Below are 13,272 nucleotides of genomic sequence, written 5' to 3' on the forward strand. Positions count from 1 at the left end.
ATCAGCTTTCCTTTTAAAGGACAAGCAAAGATTATGGGTGGTGAAAAAGTTCAGTAAATGGCCCAAATCCAACTCTATCTCCAATTCCATTCACTTCAATGCTAAGACATTTCATTTAAAAGCTATTACTTCCCAGTAGGAAATGAGACAATCCCAGGTGAATTATATGAATCAGTGGCCTGTGAGGTCCCTAAGATACAGCCACTTGGGGGCTGGAAGGCAGCCTCTAATTTGCTCACTAATAGCTGGGTGAGAGCAATGTTAGCAGAGGGCAGGACAATGTTAAATCTTACTGCATGCTGCTCTTAGCAGACAGCAGATGTAACAAGAAGTTCATCCCAGAGGTTAAACATAGGTTGTTTGGATTTATATCCTAGATTTAGGGGCAGGCAACATCAAGTTGAACCTGTTAGGATTATGACCCACACCCAACCTTGACTCTTTTCTTCCTTCCTTCCTTTTTTTTTTTTTTAGGATTTATTTTATATATGCAAGTGCTGTTTTTATGCACACCAGAAGAGGGCATCAGATCCCACTACAGATGTTAGTGAGCCACCATGTGGTTGCTGGGAACTGAACTCAGGACCTCTGGAAGAGCTGTTGGTGCTCTTAACCGCTGAGCCATCTCTCCAGCCCCTAACCTTGATTCTTAAATGCTTTTGCTCCTTACTCTCAAAGGCAACCTTTCTCTGATGCCCCTGCCCCCCTTTTATTTATTTATTTTTAAGAAAGTCTCACACTATGCCCAAGCTGGCATGGCAGTCTCGAGCTAGTTCAGGCTATCATCACACTCACAACAGTCCTCCCATTTCAGTCTTCTGAGCGCTGGGGTCTCCTGCTTTCCATCAGCATGCCCTGTTTCTATTTTCCTCTTCCATTACACTAATGTAAAACAAACAAACAAACAAACAAAACAAAAACCAGGGGGACTGGAGATGTTAGCTCAGTTGGCACCATTGGGTTTGGACCCCAATGCGGAATAAAGCAGACAGTAATAATCTATATCTGTAGTCTCAGCACTTGAGAGGCAGGAGGAGGAGAATAAGGAGCTCAAGGAGTCAGAGGTCAAGCCTGGACTACACGAGACTCAAAACGAAATGAATGCAACAAGGAAGAGAAAAGGCTTTGATGCAGGTATATTAACCTACAACAGGGTCACCCCGAGATCTGACATTCCTGTCAACTCACATTTAGGAGTGCTTCATGGAAGGACACACACAACTCATATGCAAATACCACGTCACTTCACATAGGAGACTTGAGCACCTGTTGACTTCAGTATCCATGGAGATGAGGCATGGATGTGGGAATCGGAGGTGGAGTCGGAGAGGAGGCTGAAGCAGAGCCAAGCCCCAGCCGAGATGTGAGGGTAATGGCGGTGCTTTCATTTTCTTAAATATGGCATTTATTACTTATGGGTCCTCATGGGAAGGTCAGAGGACAACCTTTGGGAGTCAGTCCTCTTCTCCCACCATCAAAGCCAGGAGTCATACTTAGGCAGTAAGACGTGGTGCCAGGCACCTTTTACCAGCAGAGCCATCTTTTCTGTATTTTACCAGACAGCCCCTTTTCTGTATTCTTGATATTCAAAAGTATGTCAGACACTTGCTTTGTGGAAGTCAGTTGTCTTTCACTGTAAGCAGCTTTTAAGGTTACTGGGGAAATGCCTGGTTAAGAGAGGCCATAACTACACCATGAATTTACAGGTGGTAAATCCACCATACGACAGAATCCAATTGATTCCTCAGTGAGGTAATGAGAATGGCCAGATAGAAACCTGTTAGAACATGAACTTCTGACCGACTTGAATGACTTTTTTCTTGAAGCAGTGTTAAGCACTGATTCTTCTCTGTTCTATAAAGCTTGTTAAGCAATTTAAATGCCTTCAACTTGCCATTTGTTTTGTGGCTGACTTCCTTAGCTACATCGCTGCTGCAGAGAGCTACAGTTGTAATCCACTTTTAGTGCCAAATACAGACACAAAGATTCTACTTCCAGTCAGACTTGGTGATACCAACTTGAATATCAACACAAACAGAGACCAAGAAAAAGGCAAAGCAGAAAGTACACACGTTTGATACACCACCTTCCAACCACACGTCACCTGTGGCTGCTCTACCAATCAGGTGCAAGCGACCCCAGAGCCTTATGGTACTAGAGTCAAAGAGTGCTTGCATGCCTGCCATGCTGGAGGCCACTGGGTCCGATCCCCAACCCTGTTTTGGCACAGTCTAACCTGAAACTGGTTTTTTTTTAAGTACCTGATATAAATGTATAACGCTCTTGCTAAAAAGCCAGTCACTAAATAGTTTGTACATTTCTCAGAGATATCACCCAATTAATTTAAAATATATACATGTAAATGTGCAAGATTTAAAGCAAAAAAAGACCATTTTATAATTCAATACAAAAATGTTTGACTCCAGTAAATTTTGAGTCCTTAATGGGTTCTTTGTCAGTATTTTTAAAATATGAGAAAACTCCCCCATGAGAAGGCATCAGACACTGGTCAAAAAACAGTTTCCTGTCCTAGGCTAATTCAGGATCTGTAGGGTAGGCCCAGACATGTGCATTTGATTTTTTTTTTTGTTTTTCTTTTCTTTTCTTAAAAGAAAGAGAGTCTCATTGTACACCCTTAGTTGGCTGGAACTCACTAGGAAAACGAGGCTGGCCTAAAATTCAGAGATACATCTGCCTGGCAAGACATGTTCATTTTAAGTTAAATGTCTCACATGAATCTTAGGCTCCTACAGTCTAGCTTAACATGAATCCGAGACGTTCCAGTCACTAACGCGTTTCATGGCTGCTGCCCATGCCTAGTTCTGGCCAGCCAATCTGTGTGATAAGAGAGCAGCTGCTAATCTATCTCCAGTGCTATAAAAACCATGCCGCCGTCGCACAGCCGTGCCCGGCAGTGGTCCATGAGAGCCACCTTCACAGAAGTAAATACACTAACTTTTATTTTCCCTTCAGGCCTCTCTGGTGGGGTTAGTCTATCTGTGGACACTCACTAAAAGAGAAAATACCAAGAGGGAGGTGGTGCCAGTGGCAGCCCTGGTCAGGTCACCCAAGGGCTTTGGCTTGGAACTGTCTGAGCCCCCCATCCCCCAGGTCCTTTACATTCTACGTGCACTGGAGGTCTGAAGCAAACCCAGCATGAGAGGCATCCATCACCTTCTAACATCTCTCCAGCTCCTTTCGGGTAGGTGAACAGGGCTTTCCGCGGTGGGGCAAGGTCGGACACACTGAAACCAGATCCGGTGACAGAGCTTCCACTGACCCCACCAGCTGAAGACGAAGACGAGGAGGCGGCCATTCCCTCCAGTAGCAGTCTCTCTTCACTAGAGGAAAGAAACAGCGATTGACAAGTTGATAAAGCCTTAGGGACAACACTTCAATCTGGCCCAGGAGGGCCAGCTTTCCCTACCCTCCAGCATTAGGTAGTCTTTTATAATGTCACTTAGGTTTTAGAGTAAATCATGTTTAAAAATAGCTTGAAGCTGGGCGTGGTGGCGCATGCCTTTAATCCCAGCACTCGGGAGGCAGAGGCAGGTGGATTTCTGAGTTCGAGGCTAGCGAAAATGAGTTCCAGGACAGCCAGGACTACACAGAGAAACCCTGTCTCGAAAAACCAAAAAAAAAAAAAAAAAAGCTTGAAACAGGCTGGCTGGCGAGATGGCTCAGTGGGTAAGAGCACCAATTGCTGTTCTGAAGGTTCTGAGTTCAAATCCCAGCAACCACATGGTGGTTCACAACCACCCATAGTGAGATCTGACACCCTCTTCTGGTACGTTTGAAGACAGCTACAATGTACTTATGTATAATAATAAATAAATCTTTGGGCTGGAGAGAGCAGGGACTGAGGGAGCAGAGTTGACCAGAGCAAGTGGGGTCGACCGGAGCGAGTGGGGCCAGCCAAAGTGAGCAGAGGTCCTAAACACAATTCCCAACAACCACACGAAGGCTCACAGCTACAGTGTACTCATATACATAAAAATAAATAAATCTTTTAAAAAATAGCTTGAAACTAGGTATGGTGCTATATGACTTTAATCTTAGCACTCTGGAGGCAGAAGCAGGCAGATATGTGTGAATTCAAGGCCAGCCTGGTCTACTTAGTAAGTTCCAGAATAGGAGTACACAGAGAAACCCTGTCTTGGAAACCCAAAACCCACTCAAAACCAAAACAAAAATGAAAACGAAAAGAAACCTTGCCTACCTAGAGAGTCCTATTTTCTCCCATTAATAAATTATACCACTTGGGATTGAGTGTGGGTAATTTATGAGTTATGAATGTTGATATGGCAGTGCCAAGGCAGAAATGGGACCAAGGATAAAATAAAATAATACTGCGCCACAGGACACTTTGTCTTAGTTACATTCCTCACCAAGCCACAGCACGAAGTTCACTTACCAGGTTTTCCAAATACGAGTCCAGAATAACACTGTGTTCTGTTCCCAAGGAAGGGAAATAGGTTAGGACACTGTTGGCGTGGTCATTAAGAACTCGTTAACCTTTTCGTCTAAATGTAATACCTAAGTCTAACACTTGGTGGCGCCCCAAAACTGGAACAAAAATAATTCAGGACCTGAGCTCCGAAATCATGGTCCTTCCTGAACTGAGTGAGCATCTATGGGCTTAATTCTGCATCCCATCTGAAAACCTAGATCCCAGTATTGAACACATGTCTCACAAAACTTCACAACAAGAACATAGCCTCAGAAGCTTAGGAAGACTCTATAGTATATAATTTAAAAATGGTTAGTACCATGTCTATGCCATTTAGAACTTTCTGTCACCTTGGAAATGTTCTGGTATTCTAATTCTGTCCGTGAGCATTGGTAGCCATGAGTCTCATGTGTGTCTACTAATGCAACTGAAGAGCTATTTATGCCCATTTAAAAATAATAAAATTTCAATAAAACCATATGACTAGTGGTTTCTTACTGGGTAAAAGGATTCTAGTATTTAACCGAACAAATGACTTGACACAGGAGTACACTGGGACATTCTAGATTCACAGGAGGCTGAGGCAGGGGATTTTGTAGCCTGGAAAACATGGCCAAGAGCCTGTTTCAATAACAATAGACAATGGGTAAAATTCATATTACATAGATTTCACATTTTTTTGAAAAAGGACTATCTATTTATAGAGAAAGCCTTAATTTGCTAGCCTGGATCTTACTCTATATCCCGGCCTGGCCTGAACGTTACTCATGGCAACCCTACTGTGTCACCCTCCCAAGTGCTGGGATTACAGCCATGTGCCACCATGTCTGGCTTTAGAACAATCTTTAAAATGAAATTTTCAGGGCTGGGGATGCTGTTCGGTCAGTAGTGTTTGCCGAGGATGCAGGAAACCCTGGGTTTAGCTCCTAGCACCATATGAATGAGGCATGGTGGCACAGAAGTGAGGAGGCGGAGGGGGACAGTCAGAAGCTCGGGGTCAGCTTGGTTATAGAAAGTTCAAGGCCAGTCTGGGATGGATAAGATCCCTCAAACAAACAAACAAACAAAATACAAAACAGAAAAAAACCTCCAAAACCAATAAAACCACATCTCCCCTCTATTCTGACCACGGCGAACTTTACTGAAGTTTTCCCCATTTCCCACCTTAGTGCTGACATACTTGCTAGAAAAAGCTGAAGGCTGGGGTATGACTGACTCAGTGGTGGAGCACAGGCTTCAGACATTTTACGATTTAGTTTCAATTCCCAATGCTGAAAAAGTTGAAGCACTTTTTTAAGACAGAAAAATACTGGAGAATGCTATGTTCCTGTATATCCTTTATGTCCGGACCATCTAGTTTCCGTCTAAGGAAAATGGTTTATGCAGTCTGAGATGGTGGCTGCTGGCCCCTAACTCCGTGTCGGTGACATGTGGTTGTCCGAGAAGCAGAGCCTGGTCTCTAGTTCCATCGCATGGTCAGTCATAGGTTGCACTAATGAACCCTGACATGGGTTAACAGAAAAGCTACTGCTGTTAGACGAGCAGCCTGTTATAGATAAATGCAATCTCATTAACCAGCTTTTTCCTTTCAACCTTTTTTTGTTTGTTTGTTTTTGAAACAGGGTCTCACTGTGTAGTTCAGGCTGGTGTAAAACTCAGAGACAGGTGGGCCTCTCAGAGATGGTATAAAAGGCACGGCCAGCATGCCCAGCTCATTAACAACACTCTCAGTTTGCCCTTAGGTTGCCTTCAGAACTGTACATATATCCACCAGGGAAAGCAAGGCTTCACGGATAACCTACAACTGCTCTTCTGTGGCACAACACCTCAGATTATAGCCTGGCGGGGTCCAAGTCTCTATCCCATCCCTGGTTGGGATTCGGGGAAGCAGACAGCCCACTCGGCCGCTCCCTGGAGAGCAGCTCTGGTCTTACTTCCTCCCAGTTCAGGGCAGGACCCACTGAGAACTGTTTATTTTTCTCAACTAAGATTTTAAAGTCTGGTCTTTTCAACTTCCACCCTGATGATGTTCTATTTAGCTGCTACTGCTTTGTGTTTTGTATTTCGAGATCAGCTGCTCCACAGAGCACCCAGGCGACTGCCAGTCAGCTTCAAAGGCTAGCCACAGTGACTATTCTAAGCTGAACTCATCAAAGGACTTCCCTTTCATCTTACTTTCTTCCCAGTTCTCACAACTATAGCTCCATGTAGCACACTGTTGGAGTGGAAAAGCAGCACCGAATCAGAATCAGCGCAAGGTTAACTTCCAACGAGCCGTTTTCTGCCGAGATGGAGAGACATCTGTGGGATGCCTGGCTCTAATGATTTGCTTAAGGTTTATCTGAGTTTCTTTTCTCTCAGGTGCTGGAGATGAAAGCCAGGGCCCTGTGAAGCGCATGTTGCACTCTGAGCTACACCTCAGTTTCTAGTTTTGGATGCCATCATTAAGGAGTAATGAGAGCAACAAACCCTAGACTGTAGATGCTGAGCTTGGGCATTGACTGATTCCTGTAACTCTTAAGTAGCCTCTCACTTAGCTATGTTCATACAATGCTTACACAGTCCACAGAACCCCTGACTTCCTAAAGTTCACCTAAGTTTTGAAGCAATGGCTTGTTGATGTGCTGCTGTGCATGAGGGCAAGGTAGTCCAATGGTTAGGGGCTGACTGTGGGGGACTAACAAGCTGGCTCAGAGGTTATGGGTGCTTGTGGCTCTTGAAGAAGACTGGAGGTAGGGTCCCGGCACTCAGTGTTTGGTGACTCACAGTCACCTACAACTCTAGCTCTGAGGGGTATGCTGCCCATTTCTGACCTCCTTGGTCAACATAAACACGAACATATGTACGCACGCACGTGCGCTCGCACACACACATGTAAAAATAAGTAAATCTTTTTTATTTGGTTTTTCGAGACAGGGTTTCTCTGTATAGCCCTGGCTGTCCTGGAACTCACTCTGTAGACCAGGCTGGCCTCGAACTCAGAAATCTGCCTGCCTCTCCCAAGTGCTGGGATTAAAAGCGTGGGCCACCATTGCCTGGCTACATTAAGTAAATCTTCAAACAAGCTCTGACGGTGAAGAACTGCCTGCCTAGGTGTGTGCCCTGGCCTTGCTGCCTGCTGCAGGACTTTCTGCTCCTTAGATGCCTTGCCTGGAAGCTGGAGTCATTCTCAGTGGAGCGCCTACCTCTCGGGAGAGTTATGAGGATTAAAGAAGTACGGCCTAGACAAACCAACCGGCCCAGCCTGGCCTTCAGTCCCAGATTCCGTTGGTGTGGCTTACTGAGTGCTGGAATTACAGGTGTGCACTAGCACATCCACTTTTCCCTAGGCACAACCCAGTTTCTCACACTTATATGTAAACCTCCCGGAAGGGAAGGGTCTGCTGGGGAGGCAGGCAGTGTGATACTACGCACTTCACACGTGCTAGTGTCGGGCTACACTCTCAGTCAGAACATTCACCTCATGATCCTATTAAGAATCTTGCAGTGGGGCTAGGGAGATGGCTCCATGGGGAAGTGCTTGCACTGGAGGGGTTGGGGATCCCTTCAAGTCACTTACAAGCCTCACAGATGTGGTAGCTGCCTGTAAACCCAGCCCTTGGGAGGCAGAAGATAAGAGATTCCCCATAGCCACGTTGTTAGCTAGGTTATCGGGAATGAGAATGTTCTGGGTTCAAGGAAGCTATGAAAGCCTAAGGAGGAAGACAGCAAGACACCAGCTTCAAGGAGGCATGGGAACACACACACACACACACACACACACACACACACACACACAAATCTTCAGATACTCCAGAAGAGGGCGCCAGATCTTGTTACGGATGGTTGTGAGCCACCATGTGGTTGCTGGGATTTGAACTCAAGACCTTTGGAAGAACAGTCGGGTGCTCTTACCTGCTGAGCCATCTCACCAGCCCCCCCCCACACAAATCTAACCTGTGACCCTGGGCCTGGGGATCTACTCTGCGGTGGTTCGAGTGTATCAAGTGTGAGGCCGTGAAAAGGATCCCGTGATGTCCGTGACGTCGGAAAGGAGAAAACAAACTACCTTTGTACCCTGGAGGCATCTTCTAAAAACCCTTGTCACAGTGACTTCTATATGAATGATTTATAAATACGAGGTCAGCCGGGGTGTGGTGGCGCACGCCTTTAATCCCAGGTCCTATCGGGGAAGCTGTGGCTGCTGCCAAGCAGAGGAAACGCTCCTAAGAAGCGGAATGATAGTCTGTGGGGCGCAATATGGCTGGTGTGGTTAAATACTTACTTTGTGTACGACAGGGACGACCTCGCACTCATAAATTAACTTTTTCCGCTTATAGTCTTAAAACAAAACAAAACAAAACAAAGAGATCCTGCTTTAAAATAAAGGCCAGAAGAAACCAGATGCTCGGGTCGATCGGGATCCAAGGGAGGTGGCTAATTATGACACCCGTGGGGTTCGACTAACAAATCACTAGGTGTCCCACCTAGACAGACGGATCCACCCGCAGCAGCTAACTAGCTGCGGTAGCTCTCTCCGGCTGGGATGAAGAAGCTCGCGGGAGAGGGGACGAGTCAGCACCCTAATCCTGGCTGCTCCAACCCCACCCAGGTACGCTTCCCACCCAACAACTCCGGGAGGAAGGGAAGGCTCGCGGCCAGCCCACGGCGCAGGCGCAGGCGCCGACCCCGCCCCGCCCCACGCATGCTCAGTCGGAGGACGCGGCCTTTGCAGACTCCCGGCGCCGGCGAGCCTCCAGGGTCTCTTCCCAGGCTCCCAGTTAGTCCCGGCAGGTAGGAGCGTAGGGGCGTCAGCTCCCCAGCGAAGGGTCTGGAAGGTTCTTGGCCACTTACCTCAGCAGCTGGTGCACGTTGACTGACAGCCCCGCCCCCTTGGACGAAGCCGTGCGGCCTCGCTCGCCACGACGTAAGACGGCGGCGTGCGCGCGCCCGCCTGAGCTGTGGGAGTTTGATGGCGGCGTTGCGCCGGTCCCTGCGGCGGTGAGGGCTGGAGGGCGGCGCTAGCGCGCATGCGTGGAGGGGGCGGAGCCGGGCTGGGCCAGAGCGAGCTTTCGGAGAACACTTCCGGGTTGCTGTGGCTGCCCCGCCCCCGTCCCCGCCTCCGTCCCCGTTGTTCTGGTTCTCCTGCTGCGTTGGTGTTGTCTGGTCCCCCTCTCTAGCGTAGGGTGTTCTGCGTTTGCTATTTATGACTTAGGACTTCAGCATCTCCCGTGAGAATTGCACGAAGGCATATCTCCTTTGCCCTCTTCAAACACCCCTGTCCCAGGGCTAGTCCGCTTTCGTCCTTCTGCGCAGTCTCTGTGCCTGGAGCTGCTCAGGAAAGGTACCACAGTGGCTTCGTGCTCAGGCTCACACTTTGTAAAGGCTCCTTCCTATTCGACAGAACGTGGTTTTTGAGTTGGGGAAGGGATGCTAAAGGAGTAGCACGCCAGGGTGGCGCGGCATAAGACTGTTGATAATTGCATCCCCCTGTCAACGTTGACTTTCTGTATTGTCAAAGCACGAACCCTCTTCTTGCGTCCTGCAGGTGGCTACCGATTAGCGACTCAGACTGAGGGTTGGGCCAAGCATTTATTTGGAAGGGGTTGTTAGGCTTTTCTTTGGTGGGACTTGTTAAGTACGAGAGCTTGTAGACGGCAGCCATCTGGGATGGGAACACGGGGTAGTTTATCAGGAGCCTTTACTTCCTAATTATTGATTCAAGCGTGAAGCCATTTTTGTGTTATGGAGGCAGTGGCCTCCGGAAACTTCCTTCTCAGTACTGTGTTGGTCCGAGAACCGTGTTAGTAAGTCATATTTTAGTTCTACCTTGATAGGGAAATAAATCTGATTGGTAGGTATTTATTTCTAGCACCTTTAAAACGGCTTACCTCTCTTCCGTGGGTATTGTACGGATGGCTCCTCAATGCGTTATCAAACTGGATAGAGTATGATAATACGATATAATATCATACTGGATAGGGTGAATGAAGCACTCTGCTGATACTTAGGTGGCTAGCTCACCCCCTATAGGTTAATCAGACACCTATATAAGAACTTACATTGGTGGGCCCATGGAAAGCGACACTACTTTTGCTTAGATGTGCTGTGAACTGTCCAGTTAAAAAGCCTACATAATGGAGTTTTTATTTAAATTTCTTACTACATTTATTTATTTATGAATTTAGTCTGTGCATATGCTATGCCTACATAGTGGAATTTTTAAAATTTAAAATGTTATTACAGTTATTTATTTCGTCTATGCTACTTGCCTACATAATGGAGTTTCTTTTAACTTAATTTTTAAATTATATTTGTTTGTTTATTTCCATATTTTGTCTGTGTGCATGCTCCCTACTTGCATGTGTAGTCCAGAGGACAACCTGCAGGAGTCAACTTCCTCCTTCTGCCATGTGGGTCATTGGGAGCAAGTGCCTTAACCTGTTGAGCCGTCTTAGTGACCTAAGTATTCATTTTTTAATAAAAAAGTAAACACACAAACGGCACTTTCTTTTTCAGGACTTTCCTGGAACGTCCTTTGTCATGGATGTTCTACGCCCACAGATTGTAACGTTCGATGGACGGAATTATAGAAAGAACCCAATCCAGGAGAGACAGCACCAACATGAAGAAGATGAGGACTTCTATCCAGGTAATCCTAGGGGCTCTTAGGGTAACAAGAGGGAAAATGTTCTGTACTGTAAGGGCAGTTCTTTGCTTTGCTGCTGCTCAGTGACCTCAGTTGAGGTGTTCCTGGCTGTAGTCCGTGTGTCCAGATAGATTTCATCCTGGACAGAGGCTTCAGTGCCACGTAGAGTAACCTTTCATTATTATTATTATTAAAAATTATTGATTTTATGTGAGTACACTGTAGCTGTCTTCAGACACACCAGAAGAGGGCATCAGATCCCACTACAGATGGTTGTGAGCCACCATGTGGGTGCTGGAAATTGAACTCAGGACAAAGAGTTCAGAAGAACAGTCAGATCTTAACTGCTGAGCCATCTCTCCAGCCCTCATCATTATTTTTTAAATATTTGTGTGTGTGCATGTGTGTGTATGTATGCACGTGTGTGTGTGTGTGTGTGTGTGTGTGCGCGCGCGCACGTGCGTGTGCATGTGTGTGCGTGTGATCATGGGTGCCCGAGGAAGCCTAAAGGGGTATTGATTGGCTCTCCTGGAGCTGGACTCACAGGTGCTTGTGAGCCACTCAGTGCGAGTGCTGGGATTGGAACTCAGGTTACCTGCAAGACCAATAAGGGCTCTTAACTGCTTCGCCCCCGTGTGGAGTACTTGTTAATTATTATTGTTACCACTTAATATTCTGTGGCAAAAATTAAGTCTCTTTATCTGTGAAATTGTAAATGAATATGAATTATTATTATTACTAATTTTTTTCTTGAGACAGAGTCTCTCTATTATGTATCCCTGGCTGTCCTGGAACTTACTCTAGACCAGGCTGGCCTTGAACTAATAGAGATCCACTGCCTCTGCCTCCCTAGTACTGGGCTTAAAGGAGTGCACCACAATGCCTGGCTAAGAATATGAATTATTAAAATAAACCCCTGAATGATTTAGTCCAGTGTCAGATAATATTAACTGTTATTATGTTAATTTTTTCTTCCTTCTTTGTAGTCATGCCTTAGTTCTAAAGACACTACTAACTTTATTTTAACATACAGTAATTTTGTAAAAACAAAAAAACAAACACATACACATACATGCACACAAAACAAACAAAAAAACAACTGAGGGGCTGGTGAGATGGCTCAGCAGGTAAGAGCACCTGACTGCTCTTCTGAAGGTCCTGAGTTCAAATCCCAGCAACCACATGGTGGCTCATAACCATCCGTAACGAGATCTGACTCCCTCTTCTGGAGTGTCTGAAGACAGCTACAGTGTCCTTACATATAATAAATAAATAAATAAATCTTTTAAAAAAAAAATTAAAAAAAAAACCAAACAACTGAATAGTTGAGGTGGATCCTAACTGTTTTCAGGGCTAGGACCATGAGGTTGAGTTTAGTGCATAAACAGGGCCTTTCGGGTTCTTTGCAACCCTCCCTTTTCCGTTCCTAAGGGTCTCCACTGAACCTTAAATCTTGGGGCTCGCCCTCCCCACCCTCCCCCACGTGATCCTTATGACTGTCCACTGTCAGCCTTGGACTTTTTGAGCTTTCCAGTCTTTTTTGTTGTTGTTGTTGTTTGGTTTTTCGAGACAGGGTTTCCCTGTGTAGCCATGGCTGTCCTAGAACTCACTCTGTAGACCAGGCTGGCCTCAAACTCAGAAATCCACCTGCCTCTGCCTCCCGAGTGCTGGGATTAAAGGCCTGCGCCACCATGCCCAGCAAGCTTTCCATTCTTTGTCTCTCCTTCCCTCTGTCCTTCCTTCTCTCTCTCTCCTCTCCAGTCTTTCTCCCCTTCCTCTCCCTATCTCTCCCTCTCCCCCCTCCCTCTCTCAGTCTCTCCCTCTTCCTCTCTCCCTCTCTTTCTCTCTCCCTGTTTTCTTCCTCCCTCCTGGTTCCTCTCCCAAATACAGGAACTCTTCCAGGCATTTGTCGCTATGCCTGACCTCTCTTTTCTCTATGTTGAGTTTTTATGGAAAAATTTCTCCTAGGACCATTCTTATTTATTAATAATTCATTGAAGTAATTTTGTGCCCTAACACCAAAACATACTGACTTCTAGACTTTAAAAGGAGAGTCCATGTGGCATGAACTTCATGTCAACAGGATAATAGTAAAATGTGTTGTTCAGGCACCCTAACTTCCTAGAAAATTCAGGTAAATATTGGTGTGTATATTACTACATTCCCGAGCTTCTGAGACTGAAGTAAAGTAACC

The 13,272-nt window shown here is 46.1% G+C and overlaps 2 protein-coding genes across 6 annotated transcripts in view; one reads left to right on the forward strand and one right to left on the reverse strand.

The window, feature by feature from the left end:
• Nucleotides 1–9,465, reverse strand: part of Anapc16 (anaphase promoting complex subunit 16) — a 16,743-nt gene extending 7,278 nt beyond the window's left edge. Inside the window, exons 1-3 of one of the 2 annotated variants that reach the window (XM_021204827.2) lie at nucleotides 9,284–9,465; nucleotides 8,715–8,770; nucleotides 3,175–3,341 (exon numbers count right to left, since the gene is read on the reverse strand). In XM_021204827.2, coding sequence (XP_021060486.1) covers nucleotides 3,175–3,341; nucleotides 8,715–8,746 — 199 coding nt within the window. In that variant the 5' untranslated portion in view covers nucleotides 8,747–8,770; nucleotides 9,284–9,465. The remainder of the gene's footprint in view (nucleotides 1–3,174; nucleotides 3,342–8,714; nucleotides 8,771–9,283) is intronic. The other variant, XM_021204828.1, reaches the window with a different exon arrangement.
• The window catches only part of Ascc1 (activating signal cointegrator 1 complex subunit 1), a 91,410-nt gene continuing 87,260 nt past the window's right edge, over nucleotides 9,123–13,272 (forward strand). Inside the window, exons 1-2 of one of the 4 annotated variants that reach the window (XM_021204824.1) lie at nucleotides 9,123–9,223; nucleotides 10,949–11,081. In XM_021204824.1, the coding sequence (XP_021060483.1) occupies nucleotides 10,973–11,081 (109 nt within the window). In that variant the 5' untranslated portion in view covers nucleotides 9,123–9,223; nucleotides 10,949–10,972. Of the gene's footprint in view, nucleotides 9,224–9,287; nucleotides 9,357–9,593; nucleotides 9,774–10,214; nucleotides 10,237–10,948; nucleotides 11,082–13,272 lie in introns of those variants that run through there. The other 3 variants (XM_029542479.1, XM_021204826.2, XM_029542480.1) reach the window with 3 other exon arrangements.

The sequence above is a fragment of the Mus pahari genome, chromosome 9 (genome assembly GCF_900095145.1).
Source record: "Mus pahari chromosome 9, PAHARI_EIJ_v1.1, whole genome shotgun sequence".
Taxonomy (NCBI): Eukaryota; Metazoa; Chordata; class Mammalia; order Rodentia; family Muridae; genus Mus; species Mus pahari.